The sequence below is a fragment of the Centruroides sculpturatus genome, unplaced genomic scaffold (assembly GCF_000671375.1).
Source record: "Centruroides sculpturatus isolate CEXI.00-Female unplaced genomic scaffold, Cexi_2.0 scaffold247, whole genome shotgun sequence".
Taxonomy (NCBI): Eukaryota; Metazoa; Arthropoda; class Arachnida; order Scorpiones; family Buthidae; genus Centruroides; species Centruroides sculpturatus.
This window is the reverse complement of record NW_019384615.1, coordinates 334,254-360,478: the sequence shown is the minus strand read 5'-3', so window position 1 is coordinate 360,478 and position 26,225 is coordinate 334,254. Positions and strand designations below refer to the sequence as shown.

At 29.6% G+C, this 26,225-nt stretch overlaps 1 protein-coding gene and 1 long non-coding RNA gene across 2 annotated transcripts; both read right to left on the bottom strand.

Annotated features, from left to right (window-relative positions):
* Positions 1 to 1,786: 1,786 nt before the first annotated feature.
* Positions 1,787 to 16,879, bottom strand: LOC111625370 (dynein heavy chain 1, axonemal-like). Its single transcript, XM_023368507.1, has 9 exons — positions 16,823 to 16,879; positions 16,626 to 16,714; positions 16,195 to 16,487; positions 14,163 to 14,255; positions 13,824 to 14,052; positions 12,765 to 12,922; positions 12,383 to 12,594; positions 7,492 to 7,659; positions 1,787 to 1,921 (listed from the first exon to the last, which is right to left on the bottom strand). The coding sequence occupies exons 3-9, from the start codon at positions 16,313 to 16,315 to the stop codon at positions 1,787 to 1,789; spliced, it is 1,116 nt and encodes a 371-aa protein (XP_023224275.1). The 5' UTR covers positions 16,316 to 16,487; positions 16,626 to 16,714; positions 16,823 to 16,879.
* A 98-nt stretch (positions 16,880 to 16,977) lies between these two features.
* On the bottom strand, positions 16,978 to 17,396 carry LOC111625348. The gene is made up of 3 exons (XR_002756713.1): positions 17,334 to 17,396; positions 17,137 to 17,225; positions 16,978 to 16,998 (listed from the first exon to the last, which is right to left on the bottom strand). It is a non-coding gene; the product is annotated as an uncharacterized LOC111625348 (long non-coding RNA).
* Positions 17,397 to 26,225: the final 8,829 nt, after the last annotated feature.

Here is a 26,225-nt window from a genome sequence, read left to right as displayed (position 1 = left end):
ATTAATGCTTTGCTTTATTTCATCTGTGAATAAATATTTAGAGATTAAATATTTATTTTAAATAATTAATCATAAAAAATCATAATAAAAACTAAATTATCAATTCTGAAAACTTTTACATTAATTTCACTTTAGCCATATTTCAATTGTAAACTATTCAAAGGACAGTTAAAAACAACTTCAATGCCTGACAAATTTAACATCAAATGTATAAAAATAAAATATATTAATGTTTCTTCTATTTTTTGTAAAGTTTAAATAAAATATGTACAGTATTTAAAGAAAAATTATAAGAACATAATATTAAAAAAAATAGAAATTATGAAAGTTCTGTGAGATCATTCCACCATGATATAAAGGAAGTCACATATAGTTTGTATGAACAATAAAAAATGAAATAAACTATTAATACAAACTTTTAAACCAAAGTTTATGTTAACAGAAAAGTAAAATTAATGAATACAGAAACTATTCTACTCTCAGCACCGGGGTTAAATCTACACTACACTATCCAGAACCTGCAACCAGTGCATGATGTGTATATACTGTATATCGCTGTTGACAAATGTTTTCAAGCAATCTCTTTGTTCTTTTTCAGGTCGACTGGAATTCCCTGGACAGAGTGCATTCTATTTGTTGGGATCGAGTGTCAATTCTGACGGAGTGGGTCCTTTCTGACATGCACAGTCGTGTGGTGAGGGAGGAAGTGGCAGGTTGGTATCCAGAGTTTAAGTTAACTGTATAGCCACCGTATATGTTAGGGGGGCATAAGAATTTTAGAAAGGCTTAGGTGGGGCATAGCACAAAAAAGGTTGGGAAACATTGGTTTAAACATTATCTTTTTACAATTTTTATCTATTTCATAATAAAATTCATTTATTTTTTTAATGAACATAAAATGCAATAATATATCTTTTTCATCATTAAAAAAGTAATATAATTAAATTAATAAAAAACAATAGAAATTATAGCTTTGCTATAAATTTTAAATAAGTATGGTGTAATTAGTTTGTATATTTTAAATGAAATTTAGAAATTTAAATAGTTAATTTATTTAATTAAATTTTTTATGCAATAAAAAATAAGTTTATAAAAATAGGACTATAACAGATAGTTGTTATTAAGGAAATATAATCATAATTTGAATTGCCAAAATTCATAAAAAGCAATAAATTTATTACATTATTTGATGTTTCTTTGGTTCAAGATACAATAAGCTTTTTGAAAAACTATAAGAATTTTTTAATATAAAATATTCTGTAGAAAAATTGTTTTTATGTATCTGCTCCATAAGAACAATAACACAGATGATGAATTAATAATTTTTTTTTATTAATTCCAGACCAATATTTTTTAATGAATCAAATTTTTGAGTTAATCTTAACTATTATTATAAACCTTTATGTTATAAAGATTACTGGAACAGTAATAGAGTTTTTGCTTAATATGGATTATCTTCAAGTTCTAATTTCATTTATGATTTCTTTCTAAAATACATAAAATTAAGATATAAAAAGTACTGTTCTCTCAGTTTAGATACATTTTACAGAAATCAATATTTACAAAAACTGAGTATAACAATTTTTGTTTTTAAGTAATCACTGCATAATTTCAAGAAAAATAAGTATTATTAATTTCTTTTTAAAATATTACTGTATAAATTATATTAAATAAACTTTTTACTATATTCTACAGTTTTTCATATATTTATTAATGCTATTCATAATTTAAATCTAATTTTTTGCATATATGGCATTTGTTTAATATTACTTAAAGTTAATAAAACTCACTTAAATATACTACTTGAAAGGTCATTTTCCCAAATATATTCATCATTTAAATCCATTGCTGGTTTACAAAGCTCTACAATTAATTGTGAAAATGAACTGAGTCCTTTTTCTACCATAAATCGAAGAGAATCCTATTGAATTTAATAATAAAATTTATAATGTTCTATTCAATTTTTAATATTACAAAACACTATTTTAATTTTTATTATAAATAAATAAATATACATAATATATATAATGAGATATTCAAAAATATCTTGTAAGGTTGATATATTGTGAGATTCCATCAATCACAATGTTAGAGAATATCTACCATATGTTTCTGAAATAGTGGGACAAACTTTGGGGGATGATTCCTCACAGGAAAATAAATAAAAATCTGAAAATGGGTGTTTTTCAAGAAATCATCAGACCTCATGTCAGTGTCAAATGTAAAACAAATTTTATTACATACTCTCTTACATAACTTTCACAATACATAGCTTTCTTCATAAAAAATGTTCAAAATACTCTCCATGTGCACCTATGCATATGTAGAATTGTCAGAACATGGACTGCTGCACTCTTTCAAAGATTCCAGGTTTTCTACAAATGATGGTGAAAGTGTCAACAATGTGTTGCAGCATCATATCCACATTGCCAACAGAAGCAGCAAACACTAGTGCCTTCAGGTGACTCCAAGGGATTCAGACCAGAAAACATGGAAGCCATGACACCAGACCTGCTCTGCCTATCTGTGTAAATAAGTAACTTATGGTTTAGTACAATATACACATATTGATTAAAATGAGCTGGATTAAAATCACTTTAATGAAGAGTTATGTATGAAAATGTCTTGTACCTGACACTGTCATAAAAAGTTTGTTTCTTGAAAACGGCCATTTCCATAACTGATCATGCTCTTATGTTTATATGCCTTTTTCTTTATTTTCCTGTCTGAAATCATCCCCAAAGTTTGGCCCATTATTTCAGAAACTCTCTCTCTCTCTCTATATATATATATATATATTTAAAAGCAAACAATGCAAAGTGACACAAAAAATACATAACAAAAATGAGAAAAATATTAGAATCAGTTTGTAAAACAAACTGTATTAGGAATATTTACACTGTTATGTTATGTTTATCAATACACTGTTATATTGGTATGAGATATATAAAAAAGTTGTAAAAATTATAAAATTTTATTACATTTTTTTACATTGTTTTACTACATTTTTTTAAAAAAATGTAGTAAAACAACATGAAAATTCTTCAAATGAAAGATAACTACTCAAAAGTTGTTATTTTTTGAATGTTTGTTGAGATTGAAACACAATTTTCATCACATTAATTGCTAGTAATTTTTTGGCAATATATAAATTAAAACTGAATTCAAAGTTAAACTTAAACATTATTGGAAAATATTATTAACGATGCTGATTAATTATTATTAATATTGTAAAGAACAATTTTAGTTATTTACAATATTAATAATAATTATACATGTATATAACTAAACAAGAGTATTTGCATTGTTGTTACAATTATTTTACACAAATCACACAACTTTACATTTTTTAATTAACACTTAGTGCTCCAGATTTATATTTGCAAAATACTTTAACAAAACATATTAACAATAGTAATAAAACTGTCAATTAAAATACATTAGATAAAGTAGGTGTAGTATATGAATTTGAATATAGTTGCATAAATCCAAGCATATACATGAGTGAAACAAATCAAAAATTAAAAGTAAGAGTTAGCAAACATATCTGTGCCATCAAATATAATTATAATAATTCTGCTGTTGCCAGACATTGGTAATTTAGATAATTTTGAAATTAAATTAAATAATCTTAAAATACTGCAAAAGAAACAAAATACTTATAAAAGGCAACTTTTAAAATATTTTTATATTTAAAAAAAAAAACAAATAACAGAATAAATGATAATTTTGATAGAGAAATAGATATATGGTGGCATAATATAAATACAAAAAAACAGACAACACTGAATTAAAATAGTTATCTAGTAGCAAAAAATGGTAAATTTACTTAATTAATAAAAAATTAACAATAAATTGAAACTCAACTCAGCTTCTTTTAAACCTTTACTAAAAACACTTAACACCTTATATGCTGAGATATATTTATTATATATTTTATATTTATTAGATATAAAAAATTAACTAATTGTTGCTATATAATCCAAAAGTGGTTTAACTGATATTATATGTAAGTAACTGTGAAAACATTTTTATGGTACAATTTAACTAATAATATTGTAATAATTATCATCATCATCATCATCATCATACATTCCTGCTGATAACAAGAGTTGATACAGGTCAACATAGTGAAAAATCAAACTTTTATACTACCATCTACTACTTTCCTCCAAACTCTCCTATTGACAGACAAGTTTTTAGTCTGGAGAAAAGTTAAATTCCTTTCCTCTAAGGTCTGCTTAACACTATCAATCCATGTTCATCTAGGACATTCCTTTGGTTTTTTCTTTCTGATTTTAGTTTCAAATATCTGTTTGGCTAGTTGCTCTTCTCCCATTCTTTCTAAATGGTCAAACCACCTCAGATTAGCTTCACTTATTCTCAACTGAATATTAGTTACCTTGAGTTTTTTTTCTTATGTCTTCATTTTTAATATGATTTTGTCACTGTATTAACACCACTAATTTTTCTAAATACTATCAATCCTGCTGTTTCTAATTTTTGGTCAATTCCCTTATTTCTCACCCTTATTTCTCAGAACCATATGTTAACTTAGGTTAAAAAATTGTGTTGTACACAGCTAATTTTGCTTTATGAATTATTTCTTTCTTGTTCCAGATATATTTTCCAAGGTTTTGAGATCTGAGCACAGGAAAACCTGTGCTCAGATCTCAAAACATACTTTTTGCTGGATCTCAGGCTGTCAGATCCAGCCTACTTAACGACTCCTTCCTTCAGCTTCACAAACCACATCCAAAATGTTCTGTCTTTCCAGCCAAAAAGATAGTTCTCTCCTTTTTCATATCCCCAGGCTGTCTATTTTACCTATCAGACTAGTCCTTCCAAGATAGAGGGTCTACCCTAGAGTTGGTCCAACAAAGGAGCTGGTCCAAACAAGTTTACACAATAAACTGAGAGTCTGACAAAACAGTCTAACCAGAAGAGAGGACAAAAATATGGCAGACCATCACAGTATCAATACTGATTTGTGTTCCAGTAGCATATTCATCAATGTGTGTCCTGGTTCCCTGACCAATACAGTGGGGATCTTGTTGGCCTGCACAAAATCCCAGCTGGTATGACTTTCTGTTGATTTGATTTACCATGCTTAAAAGTTTAAAAGTTTTAACTGATAAAGAAAGCAAATAGGAAGAATTGAAGGTCTTGTTTGAACAATGATGGGTTTTTTCTATAGAATTTAAAACAAAAGATGAATTGTGTAGAAAAGACCAAAGTCAAGGAAAATGTGGTTAGAGAGGAGTCTTATTTAGTTGCAAAGTTGGCCTCTCCCCTGCCCTTTGACAGGTTTTGAATTGTCACCAGGTGATAATGAAAGACCAATCACAAGATGACTTTGAGGGAAAACTTATAAAAATGTATGATTCAAGAAAGCAAGATTTTTGAATCATTGTTTATCACTCATATCCCTTTGTGTGTCTGTCAACATCTGGTCATCTTCCTTGGAGTGACATTTGCTCTCTTGAAAACGTTCTCTTGCTTCAAGAATCATCCCTACTTCTAGGACCATCAGTTCGAAGCTGAACAAGGTGCCCCAGGGCCAATGATCTTGGAAACATCGAGGAACCAAGAGAAAACAGCCTAAAGAACTTTCGGTCTTTTATTTGGTTTCTCTCTGCAATAATTGTAATAATGGAAAATTAGCTCTTTTGTAAGATAATGTTATTAAATGGTTTAAATGATGGACACCTGACTCAAATATTCTTACATATGGTTGTTGTGATCCTTCAATTCTCTTGATATTTCCACCCCAGTCACCTCAACCTTACAAAGGCTCAAAAAGATTTGCCACCTAATGTATACAATTATTAAGCTAGCTGATACATGTTATTCATAATCAATTAAAACAAACTGAACAGGATATGAAATATAGCCAAATTTAAAAAAGAAAGAAGATGAAAGGAAAATATATGCAATATACTCTTTCTTAATTATTAACTTGCAATATATGCAAGTTAATAATTAAGAAAGAACTTGACATCAGTTATAAGAAATGAATGTTCACATTGTATAATGTTGTAAAGTATCATTACAGTGTCTAGTAAGTTTGTTGAAATTTTTGATATTATTGTGATGTTGAAGATCTTAAAATGAAAATCAACACTAGATACTGTTACTGTGTTTAATAGATTTTAGAATAATTTTATTACTAATGTAATAAATATTGGCTTATATGGCAGTTATTTATATTTTAAAATTTTACAAATCAATATTTTAAATTGTGAAATTGATAATTTGATATTGTAAAGTTTGAAACAGAATATGTAATCCAGCTGAAGAAGGTAAAAATATCATTGAAATGTTTAATTTATATGCCTTTATGTCCATTCATATGCCAAGTAAAAATGTTATTTATCATTTGCTGTTGCAGGCACTGTTATATGAGTAAAAATACTTTTAAACCTTTTAAACATTATAATTTTATAAATGTGTTTTAACTTTATACACGTATTGTGGTATTATGATAGGAATTCTTCTGTGAATATTTATTTACATATTGAAATAATTAACAAAAGAAAAATTGTAAGTCATGCTAAAATCTATATATTATTGTTGGGTACTCTTAATATTGTATTGTTATAAATTTTTATAAATTTTATTTTAACACTGTGTTTTTGTAAACCTGCTAAAGAGGAACCTGAAGGACTTTATGTGTGTATCGGACCTTGAGGTCCAATACACACAAAGTATGTACAGGTGAAATACCAGGTGAACAATAAAGATAGTTTGTTTTCTCTGAATAAGTTTTCCTCAATTGCAGAAACCAAACACCAGTATAATAAGTCCTATTAATAAGATCTGTCCTAGTAGACATTTATATAACAAACTGTATCATTGAAATGATTCTGAAGCACTAAGTGTTAATTAAAAAATAAAAAGGTGTGTGATTTGTGTAAAAAATTGTAACAGCAATACAAATATGCTTGTATAGTTACTTATTATTCTTAGTAGATTGTAGTCAGAAAGCTTATAATGGATAATAATAGTTTTTAAACGGGGTGATTCTCTTGCTAGGAGACCCAAACATTCCTCAAAAACTGTTTTATTGCTTTATGAAAATTGACATGCACTTTGCTTATATCTTGCAAAATAAGGTCTTCTTAAAGCAATGTTGATAATGGCCCAATAAAGAACCATAAAGCAATAAAAAGTTATTGAAAGATGTTTGGTTTTCATTGCAAGAGAATCGCCCTGGATAGACCATCAATTAAAACATAAAATTAATAATAATTAGTGTATTAATATTAATTAATACACTAATTATTATTAATAGTAGTGTAATTAATATATTATCAATATCTAGAAAAAATATCCATGAAATTCAAAAGGCAGTTTTAATATAGAGTTTTTTAAAATTACATACATATATATATATATATATATATATATATATGTAATTTTTAAATGTATTTTGTATTATATAATATTATAAATTTTGTATTATGTATATCAATAGCTATGTTTAGTTACCTGCATTCTGTAATGAACTTGTATCATAAACTTTTTCATTTTTGAATTTTCATAAATATGCCAATCATTTTCATATATGTTATACCATCCTTTGTTGCATTCCCTTAAACCAGAACGAATAACTCTACAAAGGTCCTCTGTAAGTGTTTTATGAACATTCATGGAAACCTTAAATGAATAATCATTTCATTGATATTTGCATTTGAAATAGTATATCTTATTTACTTATAACAATATTCAATCAGTTGACTCCAAAGTATTTTTTTGATCAAGTTCAGGATCACTTGCTTTATTAATAAAATGAAAAATTATGAATTTCAAAACTTTTTGAGTTAATAATCCTTCTGCAATAACATAACAAGTTTATATTTAAAAGTTATATAATATTTGAAATGGACATTCCTTTGGTTTTTTCTTTCTGATTTTAGTTTCAAATATCTGTTTGGCTAGTTGCTCTTCTCCCATTCTTTCTAAATGGTCAAACCACCTCAGATTAGCTTCACTTATTCTCAACTGAATATTAGTTACCTTGAGTTTTTTTTCTTATGTCTTCATTTTTAATATGATTTTGTCACTGTATTAACACCACTAATTTTTCTAAATACTATCAATCCTGCTGTTTCTAATTTTTGGTCAATTCCCTTATTTCTCAGAACCATATGTTAACTTAGGTTAAAAAATTGTGTTGTACACAGCTAATTTTGCTTTATGAATTATTTCTTTCTTGTTCCAGATATATTTTCCAAGGTTTTGAGATCTGAGCACAGGAAAACCTGTGCTCAGATCTCAAAACATACTTTTTGCTGGATCTCAGGCTGTCAGATCCAGCCTACTTAACGACTCCTTCCTTCAGCTTCACAAACCACATCCAAAATGTTCTGTCTTTCCAGCCAAAAAGATAGTTCTCTCCTTTTTCATATCCCCAGGCTGTCTATTTTACCTATCAGACTAGTCCTTCCAAGGTAGAGGGTCTACCCTAGAGTTGGTCCAACAAAGGAGCTGGTCCAAACAAGTTTACACAATAAACTGAGAGTCTGACAAAACAGTCTAACCAGAAGAGAGGACAAAAATATGGCAGACCATCACAGTATCAATACTGATTTGTGTTCCAGTAGCATATTCATCAATGTGTGTCCTGGTTCCCTGACCAATACAGTGGGGATCTTGTTGGCCTGCACAAAATCCCAGCTGGTATGACTTTCTGTTGATTTGATTTACCATGCTTAAAAGTTTAAAAGTTTTAACTGATAAAGAAAGCAAATAGGAAGAATTGAAGGTCTTGTTTGAACAATGATGGGTTTTTTCTATAGAATTTAAAACAAAAGATGAATTGTGTAGAAAAGACCAAAGTCAAGGAAAATGTGGTTAGAGAGGAGTCTTATTTAGTTGCAAAGTTGGCCTCTCCCCTGCCCTTTGACAGGTTTTGAATTGTCACCAGGTGATAATGAAAGACCAATCACAAGATGACTTTGAGGGAAAACTTATAAAAATGTATGATTCAAGAAAGCAAGATTTTTGAATCATTGTTTATCACTCATATCCCTTTGTGTGTCTGTCAACATCTGGTCATCTTCCTTGGAGTGACATTTGCTCTCTTGAAAACGTTCTCTTGCTTCAAGAATCATCCCTACTTCTAGGACCATCAGTTCGAAGCTGAACAAGGTGCCCCAGGGCCAATGATCTTGGAAACATCGAGGAACCAAGAGAAAACAGCCTAAAGAACTTTCGGTCTTTTATTTGGTTTCTCTCTGCAATAATTGTAATAATGGAAAATTAGCTCTTTTGTAAGATAATGTTATTAAATGGTTTAAATGATGGACACCTGACTCAAATATTCTTACATATGGTTGTTGTGATCCTTCAATTCTCTTGATATTTCCACCCCAGTCACCTCAACCTTACAAAGGCTCAAAAAGATTTGCCACCTAATGTATACAATTATTAAGCTAGCTGATACATGTTATTCATAATCAATTAAAACAAACTGAACAGGATATGAAATATAGCCAAATTTAAAAAAGAAAGAAGATGAAAGGAAAATATATGCAATATACTCTTTCTTAATTATTAACTTGCAATATATGCAAGTTAATAATTAAGAAAGAACTTGACATCAGTTATAAGAAATGAATGTTCACATTGTATAATGTTGTAAAGTATCATTACAGTGTCTAGTAAGTTTGTTGAAATTTTTGATATTATTGTGATGTTGAAGATCTTAAAATGAAAATCAACACTAGATACTGTTACTGTGTTTAATAGATTTTAGAATAATTTTATTACTAATGTAATAAATATTGGCTTATATGGCAGTTATTTATATTTTAAAATTTTACAAATCAATATTTTAAATTGTGAAATTGATAATTTGATATTGTAAAGTTTGAAACAGAATATGTAATCCAGCTGAAGAAGGTAAAAATATCATTGAAATGTTTAATTTATATGCCTTTATGTCCATTCATATGCCAAGTAAAAATGTTATTTATCATTTGCTGTTGCAGGCACTGTTATATGAGTAAAAATACTTTTAAACCTTTTAAACATTATAATTTTATAAATGTGTTTTAACTTTATACACGTATTGTGGTATTATGATAGGAATTCTTCTGTGAATATTTATTTACATATTGAAATAATTAACAAAAGAAAAATTGTAAGTCATGCTAAAATCTATATATTATTGTTGGGTACTCTTAATATTGTANAAGCCTAACGTAAACTTTTTAAAATAATAATCGTGGCTATTGTATCGTTAAAAATTATTTCTTTATTTTTTACAAACAAAATAAATATATTGAAAAATATAAAAACAAAAAAAATTATACTTTAGAAGTTAATCTAGTATCAAAAATGTTCGATTCAGCACCATACACAGTCCTCAGAAAAACACTACACAAAAGTGCCAGTGCTGCCAGCTAAAACACACACACCAACAAAAAAAATATTGGAATAACCCAAGATATAGCCAAAGATTGCAGCGCCACAGCATTAACAAAAATTTAAATTTGCCCACTAGAATGCTTTTGGTTAACTGACGTTTCGGATAACTGGCTTTCGGATAAACGGCTCTCTACTGTAATTACTTATTTAAATCAGTTAGAATTAAGTGCTTTTCAAAATCAAATATCAAAATTACAACCAGAAAAACTGACCACAAAAATAATCTAAAGGACAAAATACAGTAAAATCTGTGAAAGCTGGAATCTGGGTAAGGCAGAAACCTTCCAAAGGTAGAAGTTCAAATATTTTTCAATAAAATGATTAACATAACTAATGCTCTCTGAAAGCCAGACCATTGAGATGTGGAAGGAATAAAATAAATTGTGCTATAGGCAAACAAATTTGGTTGCCTATTTGATATTTCTGCATCAGTGCAGTGCCATCTGTCAAGAAATAAATTATTTTTCATTAGAGAGAGTTTCAAAGTACACTGAAGTCTTCCATTTTCTTCTGCATCATCATTATTATTATGTTTGTGTATTTTTCCAACTAATGAAATAAACCTTTACAAAATTATTGACTTGTAAACTAAAGACAACAACATGATGAATAAGACCAACTAATAAGAATCTGAGCCTTTAAATCAAACAAGTTTTTAGCTATATAAAAGCTTTCAAGGCATTTGGAAAGTTTAAAGACAAAGAAGTTTTTGATAAGGCTACATACAGACTTTGGAATTCATATCAATAACTTCATTAAAAAACCAAAGACATCTAAGAAAATAATGTTAAATTGTTCTGTTAAAAAGTAAACTGTGCCTGCTTATTTATATATGAAATCTTTATTACATATACAGACATATATAACAAATGAAATTTGAATAGACATATGTAAATTGTAATAACAATTTATTTTTTTTTTTCCTAATCTCATAAAAGGGAAAATTTTAAGGGCATTTATATAGACAATAGAAAGCAATAAAAAGTGGTAAGACTCTATCCAGTCAATGGTAGAAAAGTTGCTAGACACAGAAAAAGAAGACAGTCTCATCAAGTTACAGCTTTTGCAGGTTTTACTATAGTAGAAATACCAATTATCTGTGTTGAAAAAGTTCTAGTGTAATCAAAATCCAGGTGACCAAAAAAATGTTACATCATATAGCTGCATCAATAAATTTTGATTTCAAGATCAAATGAAGGAATATAAAATAAAATCTAATGAAGATCAAAAAAGAAAGTAAAAATCCTGACATTTAATTCTCAAAAGTCAAGTGTAAAGGTCATCTTTTTGTTTTTTATGTGCATACAATGAAGACTATGCCTAATTGGATCAAATTCCAAATTGTAATAGAGTGAATGATTTAATCTGAAATAAATATAAACAAATGCTGTAATGTTCTTAACTTTCTTTCTCTCAAGTAAATCTAAACTTTCTAAAACCTAACTTTCCTTCTTTTCTTATTATTATATTGGTGTATATTTTTTTTTATTATTATTATAATAAAAAAAAATATACATCAATATAATAAAAATATTTTGTGATTCATTTTATGTAATAAACTTATACTTAATCAAAAATTCAAACTTCACCACAATAAACAAAATCAAGAATAAATTCATAATAATGGAGCACAGTCAACTTATAATTGGAGAGCATACAGTACCTTATGGAAAACATGTAACTGCAGTCTAGCATTGGCTGTGTCATTAACAAATCACAGAGCTTAAGTTTAACCCAGCAAGAAAATTTGGAGAGAACATATTTTTGTTATAAAATAATATATTTAAAAATTATACTCAATCTTTTTATAACATTTGAATATTTGTATTTTATATTTGAAATAAACAAATTAANATTATTATTAAATAAATATCAATATGAATATTTGAATATATTAAATAAATAAATATAATTATTATTGACAACAACTTTTTAAAATGATAATTACATATTTTACAGATTCTTCTTGAGTTTTTACAAATTCTTCTAATCTAGAAGCTTCAATTCTTTTTAATTTATAAAGCCTCATATCCTCAATTTTAATTAATTCTAGTATTATACCAACTAAGGCAAGTACAATTTCCTTTTTTGTCATAAAAGTATGATTACAAAACTGAAATCTCAATTCTTCAAACATGACAATACCATCATATTCATAACCTAATAAAATTAATAATTTTTGTAATAATTTTTAAAAATTTTAATCATTTCTTAAAAAATAAGAATTAAAATTTATAAATTATATTTAGTTTGTATCTACTTTTAAGTGTAATCAAAAAATGTACTAGTATATTATATTTTTTAAAATAAAGTAAATTCAATTGAGATACCTTTCTCAGATATTTTCATTTTCTTTTTTTCTGGTATGTTAATATTAGAAAATATATCTGGATATTTAGGAATAACTTCTCTAAATGTAAGTTCATTAAATGTATGATGATAATTTGAAATTATATCTTGTGTTACTTCAGAAATAAACATTTGATACCTAAAGTAAATAAAATCGTTGTAAATTTTTAGATATCATAAATGACTATCATTTATTATCACAAAAATATGTAAATAATTTCTAAATCAAGCAGGCTACATAAAATCAAACTTTTGTTACCAAATTAATATTTGTAAAATTTGTTAAATTAATTCAAAATTAAATTCAATTCAATGTTTAAAAAGGTTTTTATGCTATAATGTGAATTATTTACTTTTAGCAGTGTAGACAAAATTAGGCTTTCATATTCATAATAACAAATATTTATAAAAGTAATGAGCAAGTATTTATTGTGACACCACCATAATGCTGGGCTGCAATTTTTAATTATTTAATTTAAAATATATGCTCTCTGTCCATTTTGGTAGAAGCTTGCGCCTGTACATCATAGTTTTCCTCATAACAGTAGAGTGAGTCATGTTGGTCATCTAAATCACTCCTTTCTGCAGAAAATTTTCAAATTAAAATAATGTGACTTTCAAGTTTATATCAGAAGTTTGTATATAGTTAATTGGGTCTCCTGCCACTAAGATTTCCACATTTGGGTTTCAACTTTCATTTATCTAACACTGTTTTTTAGATTAAGGAAGGACAGACAACAGATGAATGACATTGGGAATTTATACATCTACAATTTTTTCAAACTGTAGCCCAATTAGCAAAAAATATTGCATTTCATGTAAAAGACTTTCCACATAAACATAGAAAATTAAAACTCTTAGAAAACTAGCTATCTATATATTTTATTTTTGAACACACTTACATATTGATACCCCAAAACTTTCATTTTAAAGAAACTTCATATTATTATTAAAAATATGTAAGATTTATTAATAAAAATGTATTTAGAATCTACAATTCTTAATCTATTCTTAATTGAAAATTAAAATTATATACTCACTGTGAATAATTTTTTACTGCTTTATTTAATATTATCTCTATTGACTGTGAATCAAGTATTGGTAAATTTTGAGTAAACATTTGATTGATATAAAAATTATATCTTAAATGAAATTCTGTTTCTCTTCTCAATTTTAATGCAGCTAAAATTCTTTTTACAAATATTTTTGGATTTTCAGCCAAAAACATTAAATATATCCTTGGAATCCAGTACTCTCCTATTAATTCAACTGATAACAGAATAAATTAATATTATTTTATAAATTTTAAATATGATTTTTTTTAATATTTCATAATGATATAACATAAAATATTTATAAAATAATAAAATTCTAAAAACCTTTATTTATTTCTGAAATTTTCTTAACTAAAAAGCAACTTGTAACAGGATTATAATTACACACAGCTACTTCAACCCATTGATAATCTGATTCTGAAATAATAAAGATATTGATTCATTCTAATTTATTATTATAGTAAATGCATTAAAATAATATGAAACAAATTAACAACATTTTTTGCAATTTAGCATATTATATAAATTTTATATATAAAGTGATGTCTCATATTTCAAACAATTCTAATTTTGAATGTTCTAGAGTTCAAACACTAAATTTGAGAAATCTGATCAATGGTTCAAACAATGTTTCCACATAAATATCATCTGTTGGAAAAGTGCACTTGCTTTATAAATACCATGTATTGTGTGCACAAATCATCTCTATTGTTCTTGCTGTAAAAGCATCTCTTGCATTACATTCGTGTTTTCAGTGCTATTTTTGCTTTATTATTGATGTGTTTAGTTTTATCTATATAATCCCTACTTATTAATTATGGCATACAAGAGAGTGAGGAAGCAATAAAGCAAAGAGGAAGGGTGTGATATAAATAATTGAGGTAAAAATGAATTTATGGTGAAGCATGATAGTAGTATAATGTGGCAGGTCTGACAGTAATGTTTAAGTTCATGGTGTATACCATTCTTAAAAAAAAAAGCAATAAAAACAGCGAAGTAACTAAAGGTATGACAATGTTGACCTCCAAGAGATCACATGTTATTGAGGAGATGGAAAAACTCCTCCTAGTGTGGATAAATTAAAAGCAATTGGCTGATATCATCTCCAAGAGTATTATTTGTGAGAAACCCTACAGTTGTATATTAATTTCAATTTTCATTGTATTATACAGTATATTGTAGTGCTCCGTCACTATTTTTGTTTCCCAGCCTTATTTATATTAGGTACTTTGTAGTCGTTCGTATCAAGTTTTCTACTTTTTGTCGTATTACTAGTATATTTGTAATTTTTCCATTTGTCATGCACCACTTTTGGTGGCTGCTGCCTGCTTAATCAGGATTGGTTGTCATGACACCACGTGACTAAGGCTGAAGTCCCAGATGGCGGCAAACATAAAAACACATGTGGGACATGTGCAGATCACCTTTTCTTTCTGGATTATACCTGGTGAAGACTCTCGAGCCCCTGACCAAAAGGACAACAGCGAGAAGGGTCAATGTCTACGACTGGAAATTAGGGTGACATAACAGACTTTTCATTTGGGATCCACTTGGATTGGGTAACAATTGACTGTCGAGTCCAGAGACTTTTGTGGACAACAAAGAAGGTTAAGGAAATAACCTGTATCTAAGGTTATTTTTGGTGTTTTTCTCTTTTAATTGTTGGGTATCAATTTGTACTGTGATCCACTAGTAACAACGGACATCAGGTTATGCTAGCAACAATAAGTGTGTATTAATGGAAACCAACATGCGATCATCACTGTAAATATTGTAAATATCTTTTTTTTTTTTTTTAGACTAAGTATCGCTATTCCTAGTAATAAGTATATTAGAGTTATGAGGTGTTAAGCCCCTAGTGCATGTTACGTGAGTGCCACGTAACATGCACTAGGAAGATTAGATCTGTGTGCTGTACTGTACATTAACTTATGTATCATAAAGTGGTTGTTCAGAATTACTTATTATGTGACCTCCTTTTCTTGTGCAGCCCTTAGTATCCTTACCCAACACTAAGTCTGAATCTTAGTGATCCCAAGACACTACAATATAGATATTTTATTGTTTTCATGTTTTAACTTATTACTTAAAGATATTTAATTGTGTTACTTTTATCTAAAATTATGTGTATTTGCTGTTTAAGTTTATTGAAATGGATCTAGGAACAGACTAATCTAGTTTCCATTATTTCTAATTGGGAAAACTGATTCCAACTTTGAACAATTTATTGTTAAATGCCTCCTGACAAATTAAATCTGAAGTAAAAGGCATTGCTGTATTAACTAATTATTATTAATTAATTAATTATTTCTAAATTATTTGTTTAGTTTAAACTTAAATAATTCAGAGCATTTACCTTTATCTTTGGAGGCTTTTAAAAAAGCAATTCCAGGTACAAGATAAGTATCATTGTCTATTCTGCCAAGTGATAACCACTCTTGTGGTGTACGACAATCAAATTCATTGTCATCAAACATTTCCAAGGGCAAAAAATGTAAGTATTCATCAAGTTTAAATCTGTAAGTTAAAGACTGTTTGTCTTTCAGTAATTCAAAGTTTTCTTGTTTATTAGGAATTAAAGCTTCATTTGTAATATTTGCTTCTTGAAGTAAAGTTATTAAATTTATTTTAGAAAAAGTTTTTTTCAATCTGAAAAAAATTCATATCATATCAACCTTATTCAAAATATCTCTACTACACAAGTATTTTCATCATTTATCTTTATCTCATATCATAAAATTTATAAATCATAAACTGAAATTTATATTTATTTCATATTATCTTCACCTCAAAATTGCTAGTTCTCTGGGACACACTCCATGTGGCACTACATATGGAATTTGCACCTTGGGATCATAAGCTTTAGGAGTAAACAACTTGAAAAAATTAAAAAGACAATATCAAGAATACGTTTTAAAAAAATAAAAAATAACATTTAGTTTGAAAATATAGTAATCATTATAAATTAAAAACCTTTTAATTACCTTAGTTTTAATTAAGTCCTTATTTAGATATTTAAGTTTTAAGTGTTCTGCATCAAAAGTGAAAAATTCTTTGCTCTTTTGAACTATATTTTAAAATAAAACATTTTATAAAAGTATTATATATAAAAACTAACATAGAATAATTTGTGATGATNTTAGAAAAAGTTTTTTTCAATCTGAAAAAAATTCATATCATATCAACCTTATTCAAAATATCTCTACTACACAAGTATTTTCATCATTTATCTTTATCTCATATCATAAAATTTATAAATCATAAACTGAAATTTATATTTATTTCATATTATCTTCACCTCAAAATTGCTAGTTCTCTGGGACACACTCCATGTGGCACTACATATGGAATTTGCACCTTGGGATCATAAGCTTTAGGAGTAAACAACTTGAAAAAATTAAAAAGACAATATCAAGAATACGTTTTAAAAAAATAAAAAATAACATTTAGTTTGAAAATATAGTAATCATTATAAATTAAAAACCTTTTAATTACCTTAGTTTTAATTAAGTCCTTATTTAGATATTTAAGTTTTAAGTGTTCTGCATCAAAAGTGAAAAATTCTTTGCTCTTTTGAACTATATTTTAAAATAAAACATTTTATAAAAGTATTATATATAAAAACTAACATAGAATAATTTGTGATGATAAAATTTAATAAGAGTTTTTTAAAACATTTATTGTATTTGTTATTGCTAGGTTACTAAAGCTTCAATTACTGATAATGTGTATATTAAAGACTATTTATAGGCCACTATAAACACTTATATCTAAAAAATAAGCATAACCATTAATTTAGCCCATATCCCAGAAACTACTGGAATTTTCTGAACATGAGTGTAGTTCAATAATCAATTAGTCAAAAAATAAGCTGAAAAATATTTTGATTTAAAAAAAATTAAATCAGTATTAAGTTCAGAATAAAATCTACATAAAATTTACAATGATATTACTTGCAAAAAAGACAGTAGACACAAAAACAATCAATAAAGTAAAATCCAGAAGTGTTAATTTTTAGATTTTATCTCAATTAACATCAAAGATATTATCAACAACATTAACTTACCTTAAAGGTTGGTCGGTTAGTATTGGTTTTTTGGCACAAGAGCCAAATAGGCTAAGCTGCGCCATAACAAATGGTAAATAATTATAAACATCACAAATAACAAAAATAAACAAATAAATAAATAAACAACAGCAACAACAACAACAACAAAAAACAAATATATACATATTAATAACAAACTAGAGCAAACAAAAAGGTAAAAGATAAATAAATAGATATATAAATAAATAATTAAATTTCTTTACACAAATTAGTGACTTTTAAAAAGTTGGTTGGTTGGTTAGTTCAAGTTTTTTTGCACGAGCCATGAAGGCTATGCTGCACCATAACAAAAAATAACATTACACAAAACTAAATATATATCTCATCAGAAACTAATAAAATACAAAACCATAAATAAACAAAACAACGGAATAAATATAAGTGTATAATAAATAAATAACATAGGATATTGGTAAAACACAAACATAAATAACTGCAAATAAACAAAACAACAAAATAAATATAAGTACAATAATACCTCAAACTTACGCGATAGGTGGGACCGAGCGATAACCGCGTAAGTCGGAGTATAATTTCGCAATTTGTGTAAAATCCAAATCGGACGTATGTAAGCTAATAAATGTTCTTTTTAATCTTATCTCGTCTTTTGATTCGTTCACGGTTGCAAGAAATCACCACATAAAGTCTCTGAAGTGTCTGTAGATATAACAAACACAGAAATATATAACACAAAATAAATTGTAGCTATGTGTCGATTCCGCGCGACACGTCCGAACATGTAAGTTAAACAATAGTGTGGAGGGAATGAGTAATCAAGAGTTGCGTGGTGCTCAAACAAAAGACGAATCGACGAGATTTGAAAATCGCGTAACTCCGGGTTCGCGTAAGTCGGGGTAGCGTAAGTCGAGGTATCACTGTATTTAATAAATAAATAATTATATTTCTTAGTAAATATTTTATAACTTTCAAAAAATTCAGTATTTTGTCAAGATTTGGCCTCTGGCCTAAAATCTCTCTCCAACTTGCATTTCCGAAATGCTGTCTACGATTTTGATCAAAAGCAATGCAGTTGCAAAGAATGTGTTTAACACTAACTGTACAGTTGCAGTACTGACATACAGGTTGATCATCACCCTTCTAAAGGTATTGATGAGTCAGTCGAGTGTGTCCAATTCTCAAACGAGTAAGGACAACCTCAGATCTCCTATCATATTGCCTATTATGTGTCCAATTTTCAACCAAAGGTTTGATCTCATGTAGTTTATTGTGGATTTGTGCATTCCACATAATTTGCCATCTCTCTGCTAGTCGTTTTTTAATGACTAGCTTCAAATCACCTCCTTCAATACACATTTCATGCTGTGAGGGACTTTCTGACTTTGCAGCTGTGTCAGCATCTTCATTTCCTCTTATACCCACGTGGCCTGGGACCCAACAAAACTTTATAGAGGAGTTGCACATAATAAGATGGCAAATTAGTTTCTGAATTTTAATCACTATAGAGTGAGAACTAGGTTCACACAAGATCAAAGCCTGAAGTGCACTAACTGAGTCACTTTAAATCATGCAGCAATGATGACCTTTCCTATTTATATACTTTAGGGCTAAATAAATAGCCTGCAACTCCACAGAAAAAATGGAAGAATTCAGTGCTATTTGTTTTGTAACGATTTCATCTTGGCAGACAAAGGCTGAGCCAATGTAGTCTTCCAATTTTGATCCATCAATATAAATAGGAATTAAATTCCTGTCACTGTGTTGAATTACTGCAAAGTGCTGTCTATAGATGTAGTCTGGTGTGGTTTCTTTGGGGAACTGCTTTAAGCTCAAATCAACATCTATCGCTGGGGTTGACCAAGGTGGAATGCTATTAACCTCAACTTGTGAGATGTTGCTTGTGTTAAAGTCAATCATGCTGCTTAATTCTCCATTCTTATGTAGAATGTGGGGACACTACTTGTCCGAGCTGCAAATAATCTTTTCAGCTGTGTATCTGAATTATTAGCTGAAAGTCTATTCAGAGATTTCTGTTTAATGTAGTAAAAAAGAGACAACTGTTCTCTCCTCTGGGATAGTGGAGGCTCATAAGCATCCACATACAAACTTTGGGCAGGAGAAGTTCGAAAAGCACCAGTGCACAAATGCAGTGCTTGATGGTGGATTGGATCCAGCATCCGAAAAGTAGATTCTCGCGCAGAGCCATAAACAATGCAACCATAGTCCAGCTTAGAGCAGACAAGGGCCCTATAAATCTTGAGCATAGAAACTTTGTCTGCTCCCCAGGATGAGCAGCATAGTACCTTTAAAACGTTTAGAGATTTTAAACATCTACTCTTCAAGTTGTGCAAGTGTGGCAAGAATGTCAATTTTTGGTCAAAAGAAACACCCAAAAACTTAGCCTCATTCACCATTGGGATTTTAGGTAAATTTCTGGATCCAGGTGCAAACCACGTCTTCGGCAAAAGTTGATGCACGAGGTCTTCTCCGTGTTAAAGGTAAAACCATTGGTCTTGGACCAATTGTCTATGCAATTTAGAGAGGTTTGTAGTTGTCTCTCAATGAAATTCATGTTACTAGACTGACAGGAGATCTGAAAGTCATCCATGTACAGAGAGTGTTTTACACTAGGAGGAAGACACTTAGCTATGCTGTTAATTTTGATTAGGAACAGAGTCACACTCAAAATACAACCTTGAAGAACACCTTCTTCTTGTGTAAAGAGCCTAGATAGTGTGTTGCCCATCCTGACTTGAAATCTTCAATTCTGTAGGAAGTTTTTTATAAAAATTGGCAAATTACCACGCAACCCGAATTCGTACAGATCACGGAATATCCCGTATCACCAACAGCGATCATAGGCCTTCTCTATATCAAAAAACACAGACACTAAGTGCTGTCGTCTAACAAACACTTCGCGTATAGATGTTTCAAGGTTTACTAAGTTGTCCATTGTACTTCTGTTCCTACGAAAACCACTCTGATGTGGTGAAAAGTATTCATTTTTCTCTAAGAGACATATCAGACGTCTGTTTATCATTCTTTCGAACAGTTTACAGAGACAACTCATCAGAGAGATTGGTCTGTAATTAGAGGGATTCTTGCGGTCTTTACCTGGCTTGGGAATGGGAATAATGATAGATAGTCTCCAAGAGTCGGGAAAAGTATGTTCTGTCCATATTCTGTTAAACAGATTCAGAAGGTTACTAAGGGAATTGTCTGACAGATTCTTAATCATGCTATAGTGGATTTTATCCAGGTCTACAGCACTATTCCCCGAGCGAGAGATCACTGTATGTAATTCAATTCTAGTGAAAGGCACATTATATTCCTCATTAGATGGGGAGTGAAAGTTTAAATATTGTTTTTCACTTTGGGTTTTATAAACCTGAAAATTCCTTGGATACATAGTATTGCTGGATGAAGACGAAAATGTTTCACCCAACGTATCAGCAATACCCTGTATATCGCTGATTATTGTGCCATTACTTTCTAGCATGGACAGAGTGAGAAGCATATTTCCCATTGATTTTATGGATTTTATCCCAGATTGTTTTTGAGCTAGTGGAAGATGTTATGCTAGAAACATACTTCCTCCAAGAATCCCTTTGGCTTTGCCTTCTTATTCTTCTGGCATTTGCCTTTTGAAAAGCAACCAAATTTTCAGCAGTAGGGTATCTTCTGAAAAGACCCCATGCTTTCTTTTGTTTTTTAAATGCTGTCTCGCAATTCTGATCCCACCATGGTTTCGGATGCTTTGGGTATCTGGTTGATGTTTTCCCCATTGTTTTTTCAGCTGCTTGTATGATACTGGAAGTGACAACTTCAACTGCATCATTGATATCAGCAATATTCACCATATCCTCAGTGATATTGGCCATAGAGGAAAAAACAGGCCAATTGGCTGTTTCCAATTTCACAGCTTTCTCTGCCTTGATATTTTAGAAATATTGGGAAGTGGTCACTAGAGAGTGGATTAGATCCAACCTCCTATGTAAATGCTGAAAACAGGTTTGGAGTTGCTAATGATAGATCAATGGCAGTGAATGTTCTTGTTGGGGCATGAAAATACATCACTTCTCCAGTATTAAATAAATACAGTTGGTGATTACTTATAAATCTTTCAATGGCTCTGCCTCGATGATTGATGTCGGGACTGCCCCACATAGGATTGTGGTCATTAAAATCACCAAGTAAAAGAAGTGGTGTTGGCAGCTGTTCAACTAATACATCCAATTCATTTTCATTCACTCTGATATCTAGTGGCAAGTATATAGAACAAACTGTGACAGTTATGCCAATTGAAATTTTGACTGCCACAGCTTGCAGCTCTGTTGTTATTTGTACCAGCAAGGATGGGATGCAATTGGAAACCAGAATAGCCACACCGCCACTGGCATGATTGTGGCTATCATCATCCTTTCGGTAGAGATCGAATCCTTTTACAGAGATATTTTCTCCAGATTTCAGATGTGTTTCCTGGAGTGCCACACAGAGAGATGGGGTAGATGATGTCAAGTGTTTTATGTCAGAGAAGTTGTTGCGGAAACCACGACAGTTCCATTGGATTATTTTATAATCCATTGTGTTTGAGGCAGCATTCTTTGAAAAGGTGTCCCTCTTCAATTTAACTGAAGAACTTACCTTAAAACAAACCATATCCTTCTCTATATTTACATACTCTAAAATTATACAATCCCCAATGTTATATCTATTTTTGCGATAATAAAAGGAAAGATGATATGTACAGTATCACAAACAAAAAGGAGAACACCAGTATTGATACTGTCTACATCTGCTATATATCTAAATCCGTCAATCAGAAACTATCTGAGCATAAGGATGATATCAAAAGAAAAGAAGATAATGCACTTTTATCTTTATTTACTCAACCTTATCAAAGCTAAAGTGGTTTAGCAAGCAGTTCTAGTTATCAAGGAGATTGCCTTTCTTTCCCATTCCAATATCCCAACATTTCAAAAACGAGTGAAATCTATAGACAAACAATTTCCAATGTCTCTAAACAGAGGTAACATGGACTTGCCTTCAGGGCCATGAGAGAAAATACAGGAACTGGGACTAGGGACTCCTAGGTAGAATCAGATTATATATTGCAAAGGTGCAACAATATAAGTTTTTATTCCCATTATTAATTTCATGTATAATCAGTAGAATTTGCAAAGCTTGTGTGTGTATTATTTTCCATCATCTGGCATTGCTCGTAGGTCTCTCTGTCCCTCTGACATAACAAGCATCACATTAGAAAAAGAGATTAGATTTATATTTTTTTTATTACATTTATTTTTTTACCCATTAAGCACTTAAAACTGTATAAACTGATCTAGATTTTATAATTAAAATTTTATTATACAAATTTCAATTCAGGTCATTGTAGCAGGTATGGGGCCTACAGTGACCAGCTTTCCATCCTTCTTGTTGGCCTTGCTCACCCTTCCACATAAGAGTTTCTATTAAATCTAACATGTCACCCACCATTGTCATAGTCCTATCTCCTCAAATGTTAATTTTGTACTCAACCATTCATACTGTAATACATATGAACTGTCTGACTACTACTGCCTTTTTTAAGTATGCCTGAAGATAACCCACTAAACAGATCAAAAACATCAGTGATATGCAAATTTTTACACACTGCTAAAAGTGTTGTGTCTAGTTACATATAAAACTACTTTACAGTTCTCTTCTTTGAGATTTCTCTGTAAAAAATAATTCATTAATTCAGAGCAATAAATTTGATGACCTTGAAATCATACTTCTAATATTTTTATGTTCACTTCAGAAACCATAAAAAATAAAATTTTTTGATTGTTGACATTTGTGATAACATTAACATTTTATATATATGTTACCGCTAAAGCTCGAAATCCGTTAATGTGCGCATTACCTAGCTAATCTGCAGATTAACTAGGGTGATCCGTTAAAGCTGCGAAAATTATTCCATTTCTCAAATTACCTAGGTAATGTTCAGATTATCTAGGTAATCTGCAAATTACCTACTAGGCACTCGGTAAAGTGAAAATAAGATTTTTGCTGGAACAACAGCAACGTTTCTGTACGCTTAAATTAACATAATGTTATTTATTTAATTTTCAATATCTAAAGAATCAAGTTAATACAATCAACAAATTAGTTGATTGAATCAATCATCAATCAATTAAAAAAACTTTAATACAAAAATCAAACGGTTTAAAATATTACTACAATTAGGGAAATGAATTTGCAAAACATATGATAAAATTGTACTTACTTATTAGTGCAATCTAAAGATTGGTGACACTTTGAATTACGTAGCAATTGGTTTTTGCGACAAGCACGCCTATTTGTGGTACATTTAGATTTGCAGTCACATTTTCTGAAACCCTGCCCAGTACCAAGGGATTGTTTTATTGCTGTTTGACGTAAAGATATTTCTACAGCAGGGACATCCATCTTCTTTCGTTAAAAATCTCTCTTTGCAAACACTGAATTCAGATTTTGCATACAATTGTTTTAAAATACCTGTTTTAGTATCAAGTTTATAAAAGCCATCCTCTGTTTTACTAAGAACCACAGCTAAAATTGAACGTGCATCAGTTTTTGCTCTGTCTTCTTCGGGTACTTTAATTCTCACAGCGAAACCTTCATCGACGTTTGGGTGCTTTGCATTAGAAACTGCTAACATTTTCTTTGCTTGCTTTTCTAAACATTTCTTGGCTTCATCACGCTGTATTTTCTGATCCATATTCTTTTTACAGATGATGCACAATACATTCTTACCATACCCTTCCTCTTTAGGATCTACTTCACCACAAACTGCGTGAACAAACATATTACACGATTTACACTTGTGAGCACTTGATGCTGCTTTTGAGCAAACAATACAGACTATGTCTTGTATAGTGCTCTTTACAGGCTCCGTACGAAACTGTGATGGCGATTCTGCTGAAGTTGAGAGTAACTCAGTGATGACTTCTTCAACTTGCAGAGGCGATTCCTTGGAGGTGCAGGGTAACTGAATATTCTTCGTGACTGCATCATCAATCAACGGTATAGAAGGCAGTTTAAGATTACTATCGGTAAATTCTTGTATTTCTATAGGTGATTCTGTAGAAGCGGGGGATAACGGAATGTCCTCTTGAGTAAGATTTGACTGTGATCTCATAATCACAGTCTCTTGTGAATCTTCTAATTTTTCAAGGTCTTCTTCAGTTTTTATCGAATGTCAAACAATTCTCCGGCATGGACAAACTTTTTCAAACCTTTCTCGCGCATCTGACAACGGCTCAATGAGTTTTTCACAGCCTCGTACAGTCAACACATCACACCTTTGAATTATTTGATAATCTCGAGATGATTCTTTCTTCTTGGAAACTTTTATTTGCTTTACATCTTCAATTATGGAATCATACTTTGGTTTGTTATTAAAACACTACGTATTATATTTTAAATCTTCACTAAAGAGGTTTGTGAAGAATCTTTTCTTGATTTTACTCACCAATTCGGTGCTTGCTTGCATTCTAGGATTTAAATTTATCTACATAAAAAGAAAAATTGGGGAAAGGAAGTGAAAGAAACAAACTTTTGAACTTTAATGATACGGAAGCCGTTAATGTGCAGATTACCTAGATACTCTGCAAATTACCTAGGTAATTTGAGAAATTGAACAATTTTCACAGCTTTAACGGATCACCCTAGTTAATCTGCAGATTAGCTAGGTAATGTACACATTAACGGATTTCGAGCTTTAGTGGTAACATATATATTATATATAAAAAGTTGCCAGCTAAGTCTGAAGTAACAGCAAACTCAAGTTTGTCTAGGCAACACGTGGTCTGTCATATTCATTTCAGGGAATGTCCAAAAATATTTTTAATTTCATATTTAGCCTGCATTATCATCTGAAAAACAGTTTTATCAAGTGTGTATTAGGCAAACTTAAAAAAAAATGTAAATTTATTTCATGTTTTATCTTACTTATTTTATATAATTTATCTGAAATTAATTAGTAAAACTAAGATTAAAAATGTTTAGAAACACATTTTTAAAAATTTAATATGAAAGAAAAATAAAATGTGTGAAAATTATATAACCAGTTCTAAACTGATTAAAACACAAAACTTCAAGAAAAAAAAAAAAAACAATTAGAACCATGTTCTGTATATGAAAATTTAAGATTCACTCATTATAAAACTATTCTTTTGCACTAGTCAGAAAAAAACGTTGAACTAATAAAACACAGATACTGTGTTTTAATAACAGCTGAAATATACTAATGTGATAAAACTGGAAACAAATACAGTAAGAACCTGCTTAATGCTGCC

What these genes read in the sequence shown, in the direction of transcription:
- LOC111625370 (XM_023368507.1), bottom strand. Translation starts at nt 16,315, where the DNA reads ATGTTTGATGACAATGAATTTGATTGTCGTACACCACAAGAGTGGTTA. An exon ending in AATGAAAATATCTGAGAAAG is followed by an intron (nt 12,595 to 12,764) that starts GTATCTCAATTG and finishes TAATTTTATTAG; the next exon opens with GTTATGAATATGATGGTATT. An exon ending in AAGTTCATTACAGAATGCAG is followed by an intron (nt 1,922 to 7,491) that starts GTAACTAAACAT and finishes TAAATTCAATAG; the next exon opens with GATTCTCTTCGATTTATGGT.